This window comes from Phragmites australis, chromosome 3, assembly GCF_958298935.1.
Source record: "Phragmites australis chromosome 3, lpPhrAust1.1, whole genome shotgun sequence".
NCBI classification, from domain to species: domain Eukaryota; kingdom Viridiplantae; phylum Streptophyta; class Magnoliopsida; order Poales; family Poaceae; genus Phragmites; species Phragmites australis.
In genome coordinates, this window is record NC_084923.1 from 790,361 (window position 1) to 815,384 (window position 25,024).

Sequence of the window (25,024 nt, forward strand, 5' to 3'; positions counted from 1 at the left end):
CCGGCCAAACGCGAGACTAGGATGACAATTTATACCATGAATATCCGAATAAGTTAAGATATATAGCTAATGATATCTACTGATATATTCGTAAATAAAAATTAATACCTGATAGATCAACAGGTACATATATGGATAAGATATATTTATACATATAAAATTCGTATAACTGTCATATAAATATCTCTATTTCAAACCCTAATATTCTACATCATATAAATATCTCGCTCTGACTCACCCTGCCATGCCACCGCCGCCCCGTCTTGCTATCGTTGCCCCGCATTACACCGCCCCGGTCCGTCCTGTCTCGCTGCTGCCGCCCCGTGCCACCCCGTGCGTGTCACCCCACCTCCCTGTCTCGCTGCCACCACCGTCACGCTGTCGTGTCAAGCCACGTCACCATGCCGCCCCACGAGTAAACGAGTATACCCACGAATAACGAGTTTGGGGCCGACTCTTTACCTGTGTGCGTTCGTGAATATACCCGCGGGTGGAAAAAAAAACCAATAATATGGATATAGGTAAGCACTATTCATACCCGTGATATACCCGTCATACCCGATTGACATCCCTACGCGAGACAAGAGGTGAGAGGAGTCAGGGCAACCGATTTTTTTGTGAGAGGACAAGTTGCACACAAGAACGTATTTATGCACACAGCACACTCACACTCACACCTATATGAGTACATAGACATGCAGAATAAGATAATAGGCACAAACTTATATAATATAGATACAAGTTTTAATTACTAGACGCACATACTTCTATTTTTTTTAAAAATTAATCTTAATAAAATATAAATATTTATACTAAGTCTAAGACTCAAACTCAATACCCAGGTTTTGGAGAATGAAAACTGTTTGGTATTCGAGGTTTTCAGTGGATTTGCTCTGGCTCGCAACGAGAAACCGTTTGGTAAACCGGACAAGTTAAAAAACTCAAACTGAAATTCAAACTTTTAGCAAAATTTATCTAAATTTTATCAGTTTTGATTGATTTTCGAGCGGTATTAGTGAAAACCGACAAAACCGCTGGGAGGGGCATTCGGTCGGCGAACGATTGTGTTTGGTGCGCTTGACGCGCGCGCGGGGCTCCCCTCCCCTCCTCCTTCGACGGGTGAACCACGACTCCACGATGGACGCAAGTGATTGCTGCGCGCCTAATTTAAGCCAGTTTTGCTTGCATTCTGGTCATCGGCCGAGCGTTTCGTTATTGGTTTTATTGATGTAATCCTGGTGGTTTCAATCGGCTTCCTTCGACTGTAACTGTGGATGTAGTACATTGCAATGCATCCATGGCACTTGGAAGCATTCGCAGACGACGTCAAAACCACGTTAAATTGTCCACCGGATCTATGTCAACTCTTGGCAAGTCTCACTCCTTTTATAATTTTGCTTACTAGAAATCTTTGATTGTTATGACTTTCGGGACCGACCCTACCTCGGACTCATACAATGAGTAAAAGATAAATGCAGAGATCCCAAAGTGCTGTGTCCCTTTGAATAACATTGGTTGTAATTGTTTGCTCTTACGAGATCTTAGCCCGTATTAATTGTAAATGTAGATTGAGAATAAGTAGATTGAGTGAAGTAATATTTATTAAAAACTATTTGATTGGTTATATCTATCTAGATATATTGAGATAAGTTTTTTTATTAACCGAATATGAGATCGTATGAGTAGATATAAGAATTGAGATTATAATTGGTTGCTCGTATGTAATTTTATGACGCTGATAAGTTAATCCGTCTGCATGAGTGAATGCTAGATACTGCATCTATCAGGCTAGACTCGGATACCCCCTCTGTCTCACAATATATGACGTTTTAGACTTGGGCACGGATATTAAGATGAAAGGTAAAATGATTATCTTACCTTTTTTTATTATACATTGGTCTATAAGTAATAATAATGTAGTATAACTGAAAATGAGATTTATATTGAAAGGAGGGATTTAATGGAGGGGTAAGACTAAAAAATGTGAGGTAAAGTTACCTCAAAATCGTAGAATATTATATATTTTGAATAGAGTTAAAAAAGCTAAAATATCATGTATTATAAGATAGAGAGAATATATATTTACATTCACCAATCAAACTAAAATAGTATATACAAATAACAAATACGTTCCATAACACACATGCCACCTCTTGTGGCTCACGCTCACGGTCCGTTCGGGTCCTCTTTATTGCGTAATTATAGGACTTGACTTGTGAAACTTTACATCATCTGGGTTAGATAACTGAACACGTGAGATGCATGTCATGCATCGAAGAGGTTAAATTACGGTTTGGTACGGCGAGGACATGTTCTGCGAAGTCCCTTTCTGAATGAATCCAGGAACTATGGTTTAGTTAGGTAGTCATCTCTTTCTCTCTCCCGTAGTCAAGTTGTCGCACAGTAAAAGGCAAAATAAAACAGATGCAACTTTCTGGTAGCTGTAGCATCGTACAACTATCTATCACTGCTGCTAATCAAGCAAATAGTTTTATCTCAGACGGTCCAAATTTAACGGCAAATGTGTAATATCAAAAGGAACGGATGGAAAATACGCAAATGGCCCAATAATACACTACACAAGTGCTCATGCCTGGGTTACGCACTGGATTCTGATTTATTTTGGATTTCTTTAGTTTTCTTCGGTATGACGTTATAGAACTAGTATGTGTGTGTATTAGGTGGGTGTGGGAGTGCGTGTGTGTGTGGGGTGAATGCGCGCGTTCATATTCAGATACTACAGCTGTATTCAGTGGTGAAGAGTAAAAAAAATACACTACACAAGTAGAGATGATCCTTACTCGTTCGTCGACACGTCAAAATGGGGCACTAAAATGCTTTCGTCCACGAAATATATGCAGTTGTTGTGCTACTCTATTAGAGTTTGTTCGGTTCCTTAAATATTAGATATCTTGGCTCATTTGATATGTATAATCTAAAAAAATAGAATATTTACTTATCTATATGTACTGTTGCTAATACAGAAGGGATGTGTGGTGGTATGCGTGGGGCTAGCTTGTTGGATCCTCTCCGTCCTCACCTCTTCTTCTCTCCGCATATCCTCGCAACGCCGGCAAGGAGTCCCCTCCATCCTCAAGTGAGCTCTCCTTCCGAAGCAGCAAGTAAGTCCGCATCCCTCTCATCAGATCCCTTTCTCTTAATCTCTCCTGTGTTTGTGCATATGTGCAGCTTTGCAGTAGTGCTTTAGTAGGCGATCCATGATCTTTTGCTCTGAATTTGCCTTGCTTCGGATGAGGTATCTCTACTGTTGTTGCAAATCTAGATTAGACACACAACCTCGCTCTCAAACATATATGAGAAGCATTGCTTTGCCTACTTCAATCGATCCATGTTCAGGGCCACATCTTTTTTTATGTCTCCTCTTCTTTCTTTTCTTCCCCATTCTTTGCTTAAGTAAATATAAAGTCATCATATACACGCATAGTCCTCCGTCCAATAAGAAAAAAAAGTCAACACATGAAAATTAACCAGTTTAAACAAGGATTACCTGAAAGGCTAAGTGAAATAAGCATTGCTTTGTACTTTGACTACAATTGGGTTGTAATGATGGAGAATGGAGAGGGTGGGAATTGCCATGTCTGTTTCCTTTTTCTCGGTGCTTTACTTTGAGGTTTTCGACTATTGGAATTCAACATCCTCACTAATATTTTTTTAGAAGAAACTTACCTAAATTTTAAAGGCACTTCTTTCAGATTTAGTGTTCCTGCAAGAACTTAGCTGGTACTAGCTGGAATCATGTGTGATTTTTTTCAAGATGTGATGTCTATAATTCTACCTTTTAAAGATGTGAACTCGGCATCCTCTTTTTGATTAATACACATTGTCACCACATGCCTCTTTGTGCTGTATGAAAAGCAAAGTTTTGAAGGTTTCCTCCCATATTTTTTTAGTGAAATTTCAAGTGTCACCCTTGTCTTGATGCAAATGCTACCTCTATTTTTGCGTGCAGATGTTAAATATACTAGTATGTTAATTTCACTAGTGGTTTGGTATAATATAATAGAACCATTTTTCCTTTTCATATTTGAATTTGATGTATATTTCTAAATCTAATTGCAATTTATGCTTGATTGAAATGTTTAGATGGATGATTTGGCTGTCAAGCAGTGTAAAATCATTGCTCATGCTGCTGGAGTAGTTGCTACAATATGTGCGTACACACTGTTTGTGTATAGGCATGCAAGCCGTACACCACCTGTCACCTGTGGTCTCTTAGTTGAAAGAGACAAGACTAGGATGGGAAACATTAGGTTTATTTTCTACAATAATGATATGCACTGTGTAGAACAGCTTCGCATGAGGAGAGCTCTTTTTTTCACTTATGCACACTGCTTAGGACAGGACGCTTGCTTAGAAACATGATTAATAGCTCGGTTGAGAAACAATATGACATGTTCCTATGAGTGGTTGGGCACAACTGTAGGAGGTCGTTGTCTTCAATGGCATGACTGATGCTATTAAGGAGATGGCTGATGCCATCAATGAAACTATCCACACTGAGGAACACCCCAAGGTGTACAATGCTGTGATGACCCTTCCCCGCTTCACCGAGGATGTCCTACAAGCTGCTCTCGATTGGCTCTACGACAACAAGGCACAAAGAATTGGTTTTATGTAGATGAGTGATGACCATCGTCGCAAGTGGATGAACCGTTGGATTACTGAGCACTACTTCAGTCCTTAGTTTGCTTCTCATTTAATCTTTTGCCTATTCAGTTGGTGGTTGATGTAGATTCCTTCCCCTGCAGGCACTAACTATTTTTGTAAGATGAAATTGTAGACATCTTTGTATTAATTAGCTTACCTTAGTATAGGAGGTGGCACTATAGGCAAATATGTGATGATGATGTGGAGGTCGCACATCCTTCTTTTGTACGTAAGATTCATACTTTGAACCTTCATATGATATGTTAAGTATGGGTCTTTATTATGTCTTGGTATTTTTTAAGTGTTGTTTTCATTTTTTTTCCTTCCAATTTTGATATATGTTGTTGATGATATGACTTCAGGAAAGGCTTGGATGTACCAAGCTTCAGGTTGTGCTAGTAGAATACTATACTGCTTGAAAGATGTTTAACATGCAGTGATTAAAAATGTGTAAATGCATGAGTTTACAGAAAAATTGCTTGGATGTCAACTGAATGTCAACTCTGAACCTATGTGTTTGAATTACTTGTAGTATTTATTAGTTCTTTTATTTACTCCCGGAGCAAACTGAATACCCTAACCGGCCTCTCATGCCTGATACCATCGACTCGCACGCAAAAAAGCCACAACTACAAAGGTATTCGACTCACGTGTCTCATATCCGGGTACGTGGCAAGTATGGAAAAGTGTAAAGCCAATTGTACTGACAGACGATCTTAAACGATGCAAGCGATCTACGATATTTGGGTTTCTCTCACGACCTACCCTAGGGAGCTCCACATTAGGGCAAAAGACACCCCTAACACCACCCTCATCTCACCTCATTCTCATAATTCATCCAACCATCGTCATCAACCCAATATTATGATCATTTTGAAAATAATTAATGCATATTCTCGCGAACGATGAAATATTTCACCGCTCGACTTCTATCAGTAACTTATGCATTGCTAAGCATCATGAGCAACTTTTAAGTTAGACAACGTCATATTAAACCTAGTTTACAAGAATATAGATAATCAATAATTCAAAGTGGAGGAAAAAATGCATCAAAATAAGCTCTACCCATGAAACTCGACATTGACTCACTAACATGCAAACATACATAAAGCACAATTTATCAATTAAGATAATACATGATCCAAAATAATAGGTGTAATATCCTTAGATACTCGCCTTTCTGCTTTTCTTCAATTCAGGATCAACGATAAACCCCTTCACGAAAATCCATTACACTCTAGTTAGACAATTACTAAAGAAAAGAATGAATCGCAATAAGCATATGATCAAATACCACAAAATATTCTTTATAATGCATGAAAACATTTTTCTAGTTAGAACAAGTCATAATAAGACTAGCAAAATTGGTTTCGCTAATTTTGGACTTGTAAAGAATTAATGGTAACTTAATGAAGCCTTAACATAATTAATTTATCTCCAAAATTTAATTAATTATTTAATAGCTAGGGGCATTTTTAATAGGTATATTAGGTTATTATGAAACAAAAAAATTAGTTTCATAATTTATGGAGCTACATAGAATTTATTATGAATTTTACAAGTTTTAGTAAACAATGAACTGCACTAAAATGTTTATGTCTGAGTTGATCACAGTTAGACCGCCAAAAGGGGCGGTCAGACCACTGAGAATGATGGTTAGACCATGAGAAAACATGGTTAGACCGTCGATGTGTAGAGGAGTTTGGGGCTAGTGGTCAGATCGGCCTGAGGGGCGGTCCGACTCCTGGAATGGTGGTTAGACCGCTAGAAAACACGGTCAAACCGATGTGCTCAACTGGGAGCACTTGGTGACCTCACCGGCGACAATTCCAGTGATGTATTTGGCCAAGGCTATCACCTAAACGCTCTATACAACGAGGAGAAACTATTTTAAGTGGTTTGAGTGACATTCATGTGACCAAAGCTAAGGCCCCATGGATCGACATCCATGGATAGAGAGCTCGGTTCCATGGCTATAGGGACTGGAAGAACTCGGGGGGAAACAAGGGGAAAAAGGGGTTGGGGAGCTTCACCTTGGTGTGGGTAAGTTTGTTTGTGGGTTGGCCAACTTAAGGGAAGCTCCGATGTGTGGATCCGCTCCATGGTGCTCCGACTGGCCTAAAGGAGAAGGAAGCGCTTCGGGCTTTCTCCGGCGAAGGGGTTGCTTGAGGATGAGCTCGGGGACGACGTGGGGAGGAGGGGAGGAGACTCGTGGGCGATCATCTCCTTGATATCTGGCTTCTGTTGAGCTCGGGTGAGGGGTTCTCCTTCTCTTCTCCTCTCTCTTTTCCTCTCTCTCTCTCTCTCTCTCTCTCTCTTTCTCTCTTTTCCTCTCTTGCTCGGTGGGGAGGAAGTGAACGTGAGGGGTGGTTGAGAGAACCGGTCGATGGACTTAGGTGGCGAGACTGGACAGTGGCAATCAGACTGTAACCTCGGACAGTCAGACCGCCCCGGGACAGAGGCTCTGGGGTTCTGCACACTTGTTACGGTCAGACCGATAGTGGCATGGTTGGACCGCCATGGGGGTCTTTTCCTGATTTTCTTCCTAAGGGTTTTGGGATTTTTTAACCTTCGCCAAACCATTTTCGAAACGGTTTTAAACATTCAAATCATGATTTTAAACACCATGATGCTTATTTTAAACACCACGATACTTATACAAGCTTAATTATGTAATTACGATTTTTAGGACATGATAAATCCTCCCATATTAAAAGAATCTCGTCATGAAATTCTGTAACTCAGGGACGAGGGAGATGGTGTTTGACCCATAAAAGATTCGGATGTGCAGCCCATCGCTACAAGGCGAGGGACAGTTACTCTGGTGGCAAGAGGGCTAAGGGGAAAATGCATGTTCAAGGGTAAAGTGCCGCATAGGCATGCATATTGAGCTAGGCAACATATTGTATGTGAACATCAGTAGTCAAATCGTTAACATCGCACACATTTTAATCGCACAACCCCAAACGATCTAACACACATGGTTACGCTTAGGGGCATAATATAGCTAGAAACGTTATATACCTCATGAACAAAGGTTATGCCCTAACCTTACGTTACTTAAGCTCAACTTACCTTACTTAATTACCCCTAGTTCCTACATGACTATTTAGCCTAACATCTCAGCATAAAAGATCTTTTCCTCGCGCATCTTCATTCGCATCTTTTCCTTGTCGGTAGCTCCCACCACTGCATCGCCAACTTTCCCTCACGTTCTTGCTTTCTTCATCTTAAGTGAGGAAAACACCAGAACTATGAGCGTTTCCAATTCACCCTTAATTAAGTCATATTAACAACACAAGCACAAGACACCTCTAAGAAAGGCAAGGAATAAAAGAAATCACATCGTTTGAGCGTAAAATTAAATGTTAAAGAGTTGTATTAGTGAAGTTGACATGTTTTACTTAAAGCCACTATACTACTCTAACATATGGTCAACCATGCTCTTATACCAAGCTGTCCGGACCCCTCCAAATTAATTCAAATTAATCACCAGGACAATCATTTAACAAGATGAGAGCTAGCACACGCATGCCTTTCGACGTGTCGCGTGTTAACCCTCATTTCACCACAACAATTGTAGCCACCGATGATTAAAGCGAATCTAATTCCGACAGTCCCAATATGTGTGCGTTGATAACTCCCTGAAAAGCTATTACCCACACATACCTCAATAACATAAATACCACAGCATGATGAAGAAACAGGATTACAAGAAAAACAAGTTGATACAAAAGACAAACGGCAAGGCTCATCTAGTGTAACTTACAACAAACATCGCAATGGAAAAACTAAACTAAACAAACAAAACCGGTGGTGCCATTTGCCCACAAGGCAACCAACCAGGGGCTAGAGTAGCCAACATCTAACTTCACCTAAAAAGAAAAATAAGCAGCGAGAGTATAAAGGTACTCGTAAGACTTAATCTATAGTGGGTACATATAAATAACCTGACTCTAAGAATTATGCATTTCGTTGTTAGCAAGAAAACAGCTACAAGGTTAAGTAAATTCATTATGTGAAAGCAAAACTTGACATAACTATGTGAGCATCTACACTAGAATACCTATACCAATTTATCCTGTAGACATCCACTTGAAACATAAACGTAATTAGAATCAAAATAAGCATAATTGTAAATGAAACCATAGTATCTCACCATAACCAACATACATTCCCACATTCGTGACTCTACGACCGATGCAAATGGATAGAAACGTGCTCGATAAACGAGAGCGCGACAATTCGAATTAATTTTACACCCTGTAGGGGTACTCCTGTACCAACATGACTCGAGGACCATTCGGCTTGCGTGACCCACTAAAGTCCACGCAAGGGGTACTCGTGTCAACCTTTCTCAATAAGTCAAAACCGTTTGATCATGTGCCAATATACGCGGGGTCATCTTGAACTATTGTTGGAGCAAACTGGATACCTCAACATGTCTCTCGTGCTCGACACCATTGACACGCAAGCCAAAAAACCGCAGCTACAAATGTATTCGGCTCACACGTCCCATATCCGGGTATGTGACAAGTATAAAAAAGTGTTAAAGCCAACTATACCGACGAACGATGCTTAAACGATGCAAGCGGTCTACGATATCTGGGTTCCTCTCCCGACCTACCCCGTAAAACTCTATATCAGGATAGAAGACACCCATAACACCGCTCACATCTCGTCTCATTCTCATAACTCATCTGCCGGAGGATGAACTCATCAAGCGGGGATCCGAAGGGACCCCCTTTGAGATTCGGCTGGTGGGATGGTTCTGAATCTACCTCGTATGTGAATTAAATGCGAGTATGAGGGATGCAAGCGGGACGGATGATCGGATGCTAGTGAGAGTAAATGCTCGAGAGATTTAGACAGGTTCGGGCCGCACGGAGTGTAATACCCTATTCCTGTGTGTGTGATATTATTGCTCTGAAAATACCTCTCTGTGAATCTCTTGCATTACAAGAATTTTTGTCTAAGTCTAGAGCTTCGTGTGTCCTGTCTTCGTTAGCTTGTTTGCTTTTCCAACCTCAACCTCCCAAACTTCTTGAACTTGTTTCGATCTGGAAAACCTTCTCTCCGTCGTCGGGGTGCACCCCCCTTTTATACCATCGAGGGGGGGGGGGCTTGGCGTGCCTAGAAAGGAGGGCACGAGTCCTCATGAGCCATAAATGGAAAGCAACCATTATGTGCTGCAACTTGATGTTACGGGGGCTTGAAAAGTGCATCCCCGGCCGGTCTTGTCGCCCATTACGCGCGACTTTAGCCGTTTGCAGGAGGGAGGCCCACCGGGTAGCCGCCAAACCACCCCGCATGCCCGCTCAGTTAGAGCGGGCCTGACACAGCAGGGGGGCAGGCGATAAGCCTCGAGCCCAGTGACGATATCTCTAAGCCGCGCAAGATGACGTGCGATGAGATCCATCGCATTAAATGACCCCACGCCTCTGCCAGACGGTGGCAGGGGCTGGCGTACTCAGTACGACTGGCGTGGGGGGGGGGAGTGGTTGGAAATGACAGGCCACACTCCGTCTTAAATGCAGTATCGGGCCTTCCACCGATTGACACCTCACCGTTGAGCCCTTGTGGGGTCCATCGGCAAGGGGCTTCTTAGGTCCTCGAGGAACTGTGGGCGCTCGAGAACCACTGTTCATGGCCCTGAGCGCCCTCTCCCGGAACTTGCGCTTCTCGGGTCCTCGGGGAACTCGGGTACTCGGGGACCACTGTTCGTGGCCCCGAGCGTCCTCTTCCGGAACTGTATCTTTTCGGGTCCTCGGGGAACTCGGATACTCGGGGACCACTGTTCATGGCCCCGAGCGCCCTCTCCCGGAACTGCCTTCTCGGGTCCTCGGGGAACTCAGGTACTCGGGCACCACTGTTCATGGCCCCGAGCACCCCTCCCGGAACTGGGTCTTCTCGGATCTCGGGGAGATAGTCCCCGAGGGATGGCGTCACGTGACATTCTGCTGTCCTGATCTCGGGACTCGGGGACCCCTGGTTCCTATGTCACCGACATCATCCAACCAATATTATCAACCAAATATTGTAATCATTATGAAAGTAATTAACACATATGCTCGTGAACAATGAAACATTTCATCGCTCAACTTCTACCGATAACATGTGCATTGCTAAGCATCACGAGCACCTTTTAAGTTAGACAACGTCATATTAAACTCAGGTTAAAAGAATACATATAATCAACATTTCAAGACGGAAGAAATAATGCACAAAACTAGGCTCTTTTTATAGAGCCGACATCGACTCACTAACATACATACATACATACATACATACATACATACATACATATATATATATATATATATATATATATATATATATATATAACATAATTTATCAATTAAGACAATACATGATCTAAAATAATATGTGCAATATGCTTAGATACTTGCTTTGCTACTTTTCTTTAATTCAGGATCAACAATAAACTCCTTCACGAAAACCTGTTACACTCCGGTTCGACGATCATTAAAGAAAAGAATTCATCACAATAAGCACATGATAAAATGCCACAAATTATACTTTATAATGCATGAAAATATATATTATTGAGTAATACAAGAACCAAACTAGAATTGTTTTGCTGACCTAGTAGATGTACTGCTTGGCACCGGAGTCTGTTGAAGTGAATCATTTGCATCGGCTTTTGTTGTGCTGTGATCCTCCATTAGAACAAGACAATCCTGCAGCCTCTGATTTGTTTTTCTTCTAGCTTATGGTACCTCCGGTTGTTTAAGCCTACTAGTAACCATGCACGTGCGACAAGCACGCGCGTTTTTTTATCTACGATTTCTAATATGTTTTTAGAGTATCAAAAATAAAAATAGATAGTCACGTGCAATTTTTGTACATCTACGGTTACTTATATGGTTTTAGAGCATCAAGAATAAAAATAAACGATACATCAAGTAATATATGGTTGAATAGATAGTCACGTGCAAATATAATATCACAAGTAATTTATCTTTGGAAACATCGAATGCCAAATGCTCTTGACAATTTTTCGTACAAGGAGGGGATGTCGTCTTCACATTCGTTCATGTTATATTTCAGTAGGTTTACCAAAAATTGCTTCCTTAGTTAACTGTCGTTACCATCCTACATGTGTATTTCATGTAAATAACAAGGATCCGTGTGAATTGTGCACCGTTGTGCGTTGGAGAAGACTTACTCTATGAATTGTAGGTTCTGGCCTTTTCTCCATTCTATGTGCGCTTGCACTCGAAAACAAAGAAACCAGAAGCGTTCCTACAGCACAATTAATTATTATATTTGCAATTCACAAACGAATCAATTATAGTGAGGTTAGAAGCAAGATATTGATCATGAAACCGAGGAACACCATTCCAATACATCTCTGTACACAATATTCTTGGTGCTTCTCCCCATGGCATCTATATCTTTATTTAGCTTAGCTAGAATCTGTGTTGACTGACGTGATACACCCCTTGATAATGCAACATACAGCTGTCCATGAGAAAACACAGGCTCGGGTAGATAAATACCAACATTAGGAATGATTTGTCCTTGAGCTTTGTTTATAGTCATTGTAAAGCTAAGGCGGATTGAAAATTGTTTCCTCTTGAATCTAAAAGGAAGTGAAATATCCTCTGAGGGGGACAAAGGGATCCTAGGAATGAACACCCTCTTTCCAGCATGTTGCCCGCCAACAATCTCTGCATCAATGGCATTACGTTGGCAGGCTCTAACCATTAGCCTTGTTCCTTTGCAGAGACCGTTGTGAGGATCAAGATTCCGAAGCAGGATGACTGGACAGTTGCTTTTGAGTTTAAGCAAATGTGGTGGCAATCCATTTGGTGTGATTGAGTTCAGAAAGTCAATCGGATAGTTGTTTCGTGAATCATCGTCGACAGAATCAAAGCTGTAGTATATCGTCTCCTTGCCTGGAAACCTATCTATCATAATTGCATTCAGCTCATCCACATGCTCATTCTTAGTTGAGAGGATAGCACGTGCACTCATGTAGTTCGCTGACGTAGAATTGTTCTGGAGATCTGGGAATACAAATTCAATGAGTTTGTCAATTGATTCTTCTGCAATACTGTAACCAACCACGATATCATTTGGGAGACGCACATAATCATCACCAATCGTCTCTTCAGTTCCATTGCCGATCCTAAGGAGGTATTCGGAGAACCATGGGTCAGACTGCGCCCTCATATTCCGGGTTAGCTGTATCTTACGTATCTTCTCCCATATATAAGACCTTTGTAGTGTAGCATCAGTGATCTGTGCCCTCGTACCACGTGTCACCACTAAAAGGACCTGCCTAAAGTCTCCAAATACCATGACCTTTCCACCAAAGAGCTGCGAGCATCCCATTATATCTTGGAGAGACCTATCGAGTGTTTCAACAGCTTGACGTTTGGTCATGGCAACTTCGTCCCAGATTATCAAGTGTGACCTGCGAAGTAACTCAGCGGTACCGCTCTGTTTGGTGAAATTACACATGTTGTTGTCGGAAAGCTTTATGGGGATCTTGAACCTGGAGTGGGCGGTGCGACCACCGGACATGATGGACGCTGCAATACCAGACGTTGCAGTTGCAATGGCTATCAGACCCATCGAACGAACCTTTGCAAGCAATGCCTTGTACAAATATGTCTTTCACGTGCCACCTGGACCGTCAACAAAGAATACATGGCTCTTAGAGTTGATTACGTGATCCATTATTTCATCAAACCCCGACCGCTGCTCTGTGTTCAGTGTATTAATAAGATTCAGATGTTCTACGTCTACGCCCACCGACAATTCCTCTAATATTTCTCTCGATTGATCGCTATAATAATCAGCTGTATGAACAATATAATAATAAAATATTAACCGAACCGTTAGGTAACATAACAAAATGTTTACAATACAGTGTTAGATACATAAGCACTGACATAACTATAAGAGAACTGCCATTTTGTTATGGTTTATTCACATCACCATATTTTAGCAATATAATTGAGCCTAATTATTTGTACATTTACCAAGGAAAATTGTTATATGTATTATGTAAATCATAATACTTTAGTCGACAAGTCAAGGTGTTATCTGCAAACCATAATTCATCATGGAGATCAACTGTAATGTATTTACCAATAAATCATGACTATTGACAAAATAAGCGGAAAAAACGTAAAACACTACGCAAGGACATCACCTGAGTCGTCAACCTCCGGAAGACTATAATTCCTTACATCCTTGCCCATTGAATGAACCACGTTTCTAATATCCCTAAGCACCAGTTGCTCAACCATTGCTGCATCATTATGTGTACGACGATAATCTTGGGACATTGCTTCAAAATGATTTTCCCATAAGCCACGGATATTTGTCGCCTCGCAGAATACAATAATTATCGCAAACAACCTTCTCAGTGCACAAGGCATGTGGAATGTAGTAGACTCAGCCAAGCATTCATCGAGGGATCTATCAGTCTCTACGAGCCCTATCATCTCGCATGCTTCTCTGAAGGTGGAACAGGTTTTCCCATGTACAGTACGAAGGTTCTCGTATGAAGTTATGCCTCTCACATGGTTGAGGAGCACATGTAAATAGTACCTCTCCCCTTCAGCAGGGTTTGCATACACAATTCTCCCAACCTGCAGCCTCTTTACCCTTGCCTACCAGTGCTTGTCGGACTTGATCCACCGAAAGTGCTCCGGGAACTCTTTGCATAACAATTTACGTGCCTTGCTATCCACCAGGTTCATCTTGAAATACTCAGTAAGCATCGACCTCTTAGATTTCTCCCGGTTGACCACATCATTCAGGTTATCAGTAGCTCTGTATGACACAAGTTGCATGTTTGGTAGATGTAGTTGAAGTTGCAAAACAGAAGGAGATACGACATACAAAGGGAAACCAAATATCCGATACACGACCTCGGGGGGAGTTATGAACCTTGCATCCCTGTATTGTCGAATCTCGTTGATTACTGTACCATTTTGATCTGGGGGATCGACTGAGAAGGATGCACGGTCATGACCTTTATAGACATATTTGTATAGGTACTTAACTGCCTTGATACTTGAGCAAACTTCGACATTAATATGGCAGTTATACCGCATAAGCAGTGTGGGGTTGTACGGAACCACCCATCTATTATCCAATACAGCACCCCTGGTCGCCACTCGACGGCCATCTTCCCTTCTCCTATATATAGGATAAGAGTCTTTTCCTTGCTGTGTAGCCGAACAGAATTGTCGAGGATAACGAAAACGGTAATGTTCGTCTATCATGCAGGGGCAATTTTTGTTGAGAGCACCACATGGTCCATGTAGCATGTGCTTGATAACTAGAGCATGCAATACAGGGTATTTGACAGGATCAGGAATCTCTGCTGAAATAACCTTGTCGTAATCATCAGGACTGCTTAACTTACTGTTAGGGGCCATAATCAATAAAAAGTGCTCATGTGGCAAACCCCTCTTCTGAAACTCTGTAACATGTGCATATGATGCGACCTCACCCAAGTGACTCTTCTTGATCAAAAAATCGTGTAAATCACGCAGCTTAGCCCGGTATACTCTCGCAACCAATTCTGGTCTATCTTGTGGTGTTTGGCCCGGTAATAGTTGCCTTGTTATCTCCACCCAATGTGGATTACAGGTCATTGTGACAAAGTAATCAGGCTTACCAAACCGGGTCACTAAAACCATTGCGTCAAGGAATCATGCTTGCACGTCTCGATCTCCTCCAGGAAAAGTCCGCGGGAGCACAATTCTTAGACCAACCTCAGAAGCACGCGCTTCACCAGCAGCAATTGTATCTATAATGCCATATCCAGTATTATAATAAGCAACACATCAGACAAAAGGAGGACACGTGTTAATGATACAATCTCAAATAAGTAGGATGACATGTAATACCTGGTACAAATCTGCACGTATGAGAGCTTGATTCTCTGGTTTCGAATACCAATCGAGCCTCATAGACTCTATCTTTATGTATATGTCAATAACCCACTGTTGGAAAAGACGGCGCCCATGTAACAGTATGTTAAATTCCCCAAGCCTGATCTGCAACTTGAAACAATAATATTCCCTAGCACTGACATGTTTGCTGGACTCGCTACAACCATCTGCAAAAAAACATAAACTCAATACCATAGTCACAAGGGGCTTAGAAAAATAGTTGTTCATGCAAAATTTTAAATTTGGGAAGGTAGGAAATAGCCTGCGGACCTTCCTCGTCACTGTTGTTATCATCATTGTTATCATAATTGTTTGGCCAATCTATTGGGTCAGGGCCTTCATAAAGCATCTTACGTTGCCATCCTGTTTCTCCACCAGGGAAAAACAAAGGATAGGCCAACGGATCGTAGCACCCATGGTATGCCCGAATATACCGAGGTTTGTCGGCTTTTCCATACACTATAACACTTCTATCGAAACATTTTTGTGGATCATTCCCTTCCATCCAGATAGCAGCAACTTGTGAAGCTGTGGGGGCATTGTACCTTCGTTGGTCCAATGCAATATCCGTGTTCAGCTCAATCCTATAATCATGGAGGTTAGGAGCAAAACCAACATTCTGAAAGGTCTGCACATAGGGGTTGTTCTCTAGTATCCTCCCAATCTTCCGGATCAAATTGATATCAAGACCAGGAGACCTCTTAGCTCAGTGTTTCATTGTCTCATCAGTATCATAGAAGTATAGCTGCAGGTGTCGTGGACCCTTCCCACCAGGTACTAGCTGGTCCAAACGGTGATATAGCTGACCATGTGCACGGAATGTATATATACCAGTTCCTGCAGCAGTGCTGAGTCGACGATCAAGTGTAACACCAAGACTTGTAAAGGAGAAATGAGAATTAAAATATCGTATGTGTTGTCTGAAGTATTTTGCATCGTCATCATCAAGGCTCGTATACAATCGTCGCAACTCATCCGGTACATCTGGAATGAAGATTTTAACCTTCCCTTTCCTACAACAAAAAGCAAGTCCCTCATATTGGAACCGTTTGGCTCCACAATACGGGCAGTTTTTGGCTTCCCTTAAAACATGATGCTTCTTTGGAAGATTTTGGTAGATGCAGTCATACGGATCATAACCTTGCATACCCATACTATCAGGACCTTCCACCACGTATGATTCAAAAACAACATCTGCACAAATACCAATATATTTATATGGAAAGGTTACATAATGAATCAAATAAACCAACATATATGTGATGGGACTGTAGATTGCATTGATGTTTTTACCTTGTCCACGATATAACCTCCATTCTTCATCATCGAAATCATCGGGAACATCCTGGACTGCCTCGAGTTTCTCTATGGGTCGAAAGAAGTAGTGTGAGAACACATCAAAATAGAGTACACTGATGGATAATGTGTTACCTTCATCCGATAATGTAGTTCCAGTGGTTCAAAAATAAGCGAATCACATAGTTCGTTATCAGGATCTGGTCGAATATCAGCATGATTCAAAGGATCAAGCGTTCCAATTGTGATGTGCGTAGTATTTGATTCCACTTCTTGATCATTTTCCACGAGTGCACCAGAGTTTTTATGTTGGCGGCTAATACGCAGGCTGTGTAAGTATTCCGCTCTACGCTCGTCTGACAATTTCGCGTACCATTGTCGACCCTTTTGACGTTTACGGTCTGACTCAAGACCAGAACCCCGATGGTCATTGCTCGTGAAACTTTCAATGCCACTACCGGCTGTAACTGTCAAATAATACAATCAAATTAGTTTCCCTATTAAATATATGATAGATGATTTGTGGTGAAACTAAATCGAGTAATTAAACCATCACCGTACATGTGGGATTCATTGGTTCACATGAAGAAGGTTCTCGATCATTAAGACCGAACACTTCATATTTCTTTTTCTGGCGGGCTAAACGCTTCTTCTCTAAGTATTCAACCTTCTTATCCGCAGACATTTGGGCATACCACGACCCATTATGAGGAGATGGATGAGCGTGATCTACGACACTTGCACCTAGTTTGTTTTCTGCACCCATCACAAGTTATAACCAGATCGAGTGTGAACACATGTTTTTTAATTAGTTCACGCAATATACGGCATGTTATTATACCTTTAATTAGAGTGTTTGTCGTGTCTCCAAACGGAGTACGTACTACGCACGACGTGTGATGTAACTTTGTGACAGTGGATTTTCCGGATCCAATTTGGTCGATGTCCAATGCTGCAATCGAACCATATGAATTATGAATTTTAGACCGTTGGTAGTTATCATTTCGGCGCAGCCAACAAGTATCATCGCCAGGAGCAACATTTTCCTTGTTCCATGCGGTGCAAGATTGCCCACATACACTTGGAATGCCTGCAGACACATCACAACAAAAAAATGTGGTATGCTTCAGTAGATCATCTAGAAAAACAGAGGTGTTGATGAAAAACCAAATAATGAATTCATGGAATTACCAGGTGTTGTCGAGATAGGATTCAATGTTTCATGGCAATCTGCAGTGAGAATTGTTGAACCATCTTTCTTATTCTTACGCCGCTCGTGATTCTTTCTGAGTAATTCTTCTTTCTTTTCTGCAGACATTTGCGCGTACCGCTCCCTTTCTCTCCGCCTCTTATGTTCTTTAGGATCTATGAGCGCTGGCTGTGTAGTGGATGTCTTGGATCCACCACCTGAGATGTATATGTTGGGGCCGTCCAATGAACAAATGAAACATGTAAGTACTGCTTTAAACATTGAACACTGCACACAATGTATTGCAAGTTAATGGAATTACCATGTGTTACTGAAAGTGAAGTCGACTCTTGATGGCATTCAACACTAAGAAGTGTCACATCATCCTTTTTTTGCTTACAAGATTCCCGCTTCATTTCAAGCAACTCATCTTTCTTATCTAAAGTAATTTGCGCGTACCTGTCCCTTTCCCTCTCACGCTTAATTTCAAGCAACTCATCTTTCTTATGTACATCTATTTGCATGATCCGGTCCCTTCTCCTTTCACTCTTTATTTTAAGGAACTCTTCTTTCCTATCTTCAGACATTTGTACGTACCGTTCCCTTTCCCTTTGCCTCTTACGTTCTTTGGCATCTGCGAGAGATGGTTGCGCACTGGACGATGAAGACCCACCCACACCGTTAATGTCGGATCCTTCTAATAAAAACCCAACAATATATTTGGTCAGTAGTTTACATATGAACTTCACAAATTATATCGAAAAAGCAACCACTTAAGAGAGCTATTTTTCAACATCACTTATAATACCGATGATAGTCATGTCATTAAACGTCGTGGTACAATCAATTCGCTTCGAAGACGACATTTGCGAGAAAAGGATATTTGACCGTCAGATTCAGAAAATTTTAAAATTTATTAAGTTATTATAAAGCGAATATTTCTCATCACACAATATAATGATGCTACCGCTAATGCCAAACTGAATAAATAACTAAAGAAAACAGCCAAGCAATCTTTTAAATGTCGTTAATCGTTAATTTGATCCGTCACTTGGCAGTTTGACTCAAGGGTTACTATCAGACGTAGCGGATGGACACGGTGCGCCGAACATTTAGAATCTTGGACCGGTTCTATGGTCTTTACTAATCTCTCTCTCTCTATACCACATCCATCCAGACAGAGCTGTAATCCAAGTGAGATTTCAAAGTCAAAATTCTGACTGATTCAAACCATCCCCTTGCCTTAAATGCCCCTACTTTTCTCTCACTCTAAAAAATATATAAATTTCCTTTGCATTTCTTTCTTTATTTTTGCTTTTCGTTCCTGCACTGTAGTATACATCATAGTACAACCATGGACTATGGTGCTGCAGCTGCATGCAACGTTAGGTAGGTGAGAGCAGCAGTCTAATTCCGGTCTAATTCGTTGTGACTCGAGTTGTTATGTTCAGAATTAAATTTGTAATTTTGTTGGGCTTCTAGGTCTAGAGGTACACCAGATGTTAGGCTTCTAGGTCTAGAGGTACCCAACTGAATGGCATGAATGTACAATGGAATGAAGCAGACAATGGACCTATGTTTGTTTAGGACGTGTTTGGATGGCTGCACACCTACGTTGTATGCACGGAGCCTGGCTCCTACCGACCTGGCTCGCGAGAAACACGGATTTTACCCGTATCCGCGGAGCCCGGCTGTACAGTGCTTTTGCATCTGCGGAAGCTATCTCGTGTGAGCGCGCGCAGCCAACCAAACGCCTGTCAAACTGCACCAGCTGCATGCGGGGAGTCAGCTGGGCAACCAAACACATGTACGAGCCTGTTTAAGCTGCACGCACAGAGCCAGGACGGCGGGAGCCGAGCAACCAAACAGACCCTTACTCCAAAACTGACACGATATTCTGGTAGAATTGTCTAAATGTTGCAACCAACTGCATTAATTTTCTCACTAAACTAAATAACATGCATAAATATATGAACGGGCAGATAAGAGACTCATGTCTATGTAGATCTAATCTAATACTGGCACTGGCAAGCAAACAATGCCCTACAGCACATCAGCACAATGAAGGAAGAAGACACTGGACAAATAGTACCATGCAGGTGCAACTAATGATGACAAATAGAACAAACCATTTAGTTATTAGGTGCACCTAATTACAAGATAATACAAATTTCAAACTGCCGGACATTGACTTTTTGGATTTTTTTTATTGCAGCATAAAGAACATCAAGGACATTGACGTTTGTTTGAAAACAAAGGCCACTAAGGCCAATGGTGTAATATCATCAGTTTTTTTTTGCAGTAGAACACAAAGGCATCGAGTAAAAATTAGCACTAATGATACACAAAGCAATCGAAATATACAGATGTGAAAATATGTCACAAACATATAGTTTTGTGTAGATTTAAATGAATAGAAAAAAATATACATTCTAATTTCCCTTTAAATGATGCAGAGGGGCAAAGCTACAATAAAGCTAATTATTACAGGATTTATCAAAATAAAGAGAAATGTTGGAGAAAAGGATTGCACATTATGATCATGATATACTCCCTATAAAATGGTATTGGGTGTGAAAAATGTAGATGCTGATAAAGTTTAGGATTAAACACCTGACCAAAACTGGCAGCAGCTATCGGACAATCTTCAAATTCTTTGAACACAACTTCAATTGGACAACCCATTTCCTTCTCAGGAGAAAATGCAGGTACTCTATCCTGCATAGAAGCCAAAAAAGGGGGATACGTCATGCGTACTTGTACATGGCTCTTATGAACTGCTTTGGTTTTTAGTTAATCCAGTACAAATTTGTGTCTTGTCATTCATCATTTTGATTTATGGTAATTTTGTCAGAGTGTTAGAGCAAAATCACCAAGAGGAATACAGAACAATGTACAAACAAATCTTGTCAGGATAAAAAAAGAACAGGAACCCAAGTTTAAAAAAAACTCTAGAAAATAGAAAACTAACAGAAACATACACCTATATGGCAAGATGGAAATGCAAAGTACCTGCAATTTTGCAAGCTCATCAACGAATTCCCTTGGAAACAAATCAGATCTTGTGGAGGATAACTGTCCAAGCTTGATAAATGTTGGACCAAGCTGCAATACTTGTTCTGTTAACCATGAAGCGGTTTTCCCCTTCGAATTTTCTGCGATATGTAAGGCCTGCTTTAGTCCATATGTACAGTACACAAATAATTTCCTTTTAGAATCCGAAAATGATGTGCTTCATCATGCTTTCACACTGCTACTACAAAAGATTCTCATATGCAGGCAACAGGAGTTAAATCCACCTATAAATAGATTGCCCCATTGAAGAATGGAAATGGCCAATTGGTACTCGATGTTTCCATTTCTGACTTACTTGGAACTACAGTATTACTGACTTCGTTGCATTTTTTTAGGAACATGACTCAATTGTACCTGCTTTTCTTCTGAGAATCCACCTGCATAGGCCCATTTTGCATTGTCGAATAGAACATGGATTCTAAGATAAAGCAAAAAAGACCATATATCTAAGCTCCTCTATCAAGAATAATATAGAAATCACGATGAAGCAAACATCCAAGGAAACAAATACAAAAATTTTATCATGTCCAATTGTAAACTACAATCATTAACACTATCTATTATTATCTGTTACAAAACTATCCTTCGAGATTAACTTGTAGCCATAAGTCTTCAATGTAGGTCACACCACTGTTGCCAGGTACGCCCACCTTTTTTCAATAAATCTGTTCACAAATCTGAGGTCCCTATTGCCCCTGATTAACGACCGCTGGAAGGCTGCACAATCCGAACAGAGACGTTTAAATTAACTATACTATAGGGTAAGTTGATAATTTCTAATTCAATAATTATGTTCATGTACAAAAAAAATTAGATGGCTATAGAACTACTCACCCTGCAGTTCACGACTTTCAAGATGATTTGAATTGAATGCAAATATCATGTGATCTGAAGTCTCCAAACACCCTATCATAAAGTGAACTTTCTTAGTTACTATGTAGTTATATAAGTAGAAACTATATCAATATTCTTTATCTTATCTAAACTATAAGGTGAGGAATCACTGACTGTGTCTCCTATTCAATTTCAGCATGGTCCCAATGATAACGTGTTTATTATTTCCCGCAGATTGCAAGCTTACCGCATAACGCTCTAAAAGCTCACACCAAATTCCAACAACTATCAGATTGAACCTACAATTTAACAATAAATAACATATGATGTTATGCATGAAATTATTATCTCTACTATATAAAGCTTGAGTTAACAAATTTTCGATTCATATCAACAAAAGTATACCTTGTATCCATTAGTATGACCTCTCTATAGGTTTTTCTGTGACCAACGTGCTCAAGTTCACACCAGTGCATAACAACTCCGGCTACATCTGTATGATTTATTAATTGTATCAGTTTATTAAATGAACACTCCTGCTTCTCTCAATATAATAGATAAAAGAAAATATTTTACACTTAATTCTTACCTACAAACGTCTTGTTTGGACGTCGGTACACTTCATGGATTCGCATGAGGTGCTTCGGATAGAGCGGAAATTGAATATGCAAGGTATACGGCTCAACCCTAGTGCGGTTGTTCAAGACACACTCGTACCGGTGCCCAATATTCCGAAACTCCACTGCCTCCTCCCAGTTAGGATCGAATCTCACTTCATGCAGGGTATAAACGCACCCTTGTGCGAGTAAAGTGTTGAATCTGTCAACATTGTTTTTCAATGCAATTGCTTCTATTTTGGATCCCTTAAAATTTAATAACAGGAAAGTTAGGTTGCGATAATATTTCTTATAAGACGATTGTTATCTCTATCCATTAGACAAGTGACTTACATTGATATCCATGGGAATGAAGTGTTGGCTATCACGATGACGAGAGAGGATCGGGAACTTGACATCTACCCTAACAACGACACTCCATAATCTCTCCAAGTCCAAATATTCAATGTCATCGAATAATTTGAATCTGTATAAAATTACATGTTAGCCTTATTTGGTTTATAATTTATTTTAGCTACATGTTGATAGGTGAATATAAACACACCTAGGCACCACTGGCTTGTGAGAGAAGTTTGCATATGTTCTCTTTCGGTTAAGATCCATAAGGCTATATGTTTGTAAAAAACAGACCATATAATCGCATAGGCCCCAAAAGAACACAGCAAACGTCAAGGATTCAGATAGCAAAATAGCGAGGTGGAAGGAAAAAACAATAGGGTAGTTGATTTGGGCCAGAAAGGGTACAATATCTCATATCTTGGATTCAGTCTGTACTCACATTCTGATAGTTTCAAATTTTCTTTTGAACTAAAAGTTTCAATAATTATTCATTTATTTTCCACACGCAAGTGCTAGAATTAGCCTAACTTTCATATACAATAGATAGTACAGTGGACAGATAGTCCAAACTCGAGAAAGATTTAAATTTTAACCGGCCACTACAAGTGTTAGAACTAATAAACCAATCTCCACAGAAAAAAAACTGACGCGAGCACAGACAGCCATGAACTTAATCTTGGTTGTCATGCACATGAGTAACATGTTACCAGAAAACTTTACCTACACGTGTCCAAAACATAGATGGAATTGCATTCATAAGCTAGTAAAAAAATAATATACAGTATTATCAAAACAGAGGGCTGATAATCACAATTTCCCCTCTCTTAAGTTTGCAAGCTTGGCTGAGGAAAGTGCCCATAAAACAAACATAGCTTGTCCTGAACTTTGCTATTAAAACAATAAAGCAGCTCCAATTTCAATAGGTAGTTCTACCAAAGTATAGCTCCCATCCTAAAGAGTGCTACTCGGATCAATAACTTTCTATATGAACAACACGGGAACAATTAGTCTAATCTGAATTAATCTGACTGTATCAATATAGAATCAATCTGCAGCAAACAAATTGCACAATGCAAATGGGTATCCTGTTCCTGTATAGAACTCAGGTGCGCTGAGCAATCAATTCCTATATGTAGAATCTCAATTGGAGAGAAGTAATTTCAAGTTACTTACCAACACACTAAGACTATAGAGAGGTTGAATACCAGAACCTACAATGCTTGCGGTCTGCCATAAAGAAAATAGTAAAGTTCACATTAGGCATGACGAATTGGTGACAACAGAACAAAACAAGGCAAACATACAGCACATTGTATGTTGTAATAAATGCGACAATTTGAGCATGGATACTAATATTCCATAATTAAAATAACAAGAACATAACAGTATAAAAATTATAAACATGATCTTACACGAATGTGCCAAAGGTTTATATGGAAAAGCATCATCCATTATGTAAAAGAGAAGTACTGGACAACAAATATTTGTAAGAAAATTTGCTCAGACAATGATAAACATTTGGCCCCAAGACTTTGAAAGTCTTGCTCCCTAATTGCCCTATAGAAATCATCATCAATTGGGTAATATGCCTAAGCATCCACAATAGAGCTTTTTCACATCAAATGCAGCTATTCCAGATTTCTGCACAGCATATTTCATAATATTTTAGAGATAATTCAGATAAGTAACTCTTTTTTTCCTAACAAGAAGAACCCCCCCCCCCCATTCCCATTGAGATAACAGATTACATCCTATTCAACAGCCTACTAAAGGCATTCTAATAACAAAGGTAGTGCATCGCACTGTTACAATGTCACTTTTCTCTGGGAAGTAGCAGTTTAATAGTATAATTTCTGACATCAAGTAGGCTAATATAGATAAAGAAGTCCTTGATAGGAGGTGAAAAGACATTGCATCTCTGGTTTATGTGCATATGTGACTTATAACAGAAATTATAAAGCCAAGCAATTCAATCATGAAAAGACTGTACAACCAGCTAAGTTCCAGGACTGAATAAACTGCTGTTATTATTTCAAAAAATCACTGTACAGCCAGCCAAGTTC

At 40.3% G+C, this 25,024-nt stretch overlaps 1 protein-coding gene across 1 annotated transcript; it reads right to left on the reverse strand.

The window, feature by feature from the left end:
• Positions 1-12,009: 12,009 nt before the first annotated feature.
• LOC133912035 (uncharacterized) lies at positions 12,010-13,272 on the reverse strand. Its single transcript, XM_062354571.1, has one exon. It carries the CDS (start codon positions 13,270-13,272, stop codon positions 12,010-12,012), a length of 1,263 nt encoding a protein of 420 aa, XP_062210555.1.
• Positions 13,273-25,024: the final 11,752 nt, after the last annotated feature.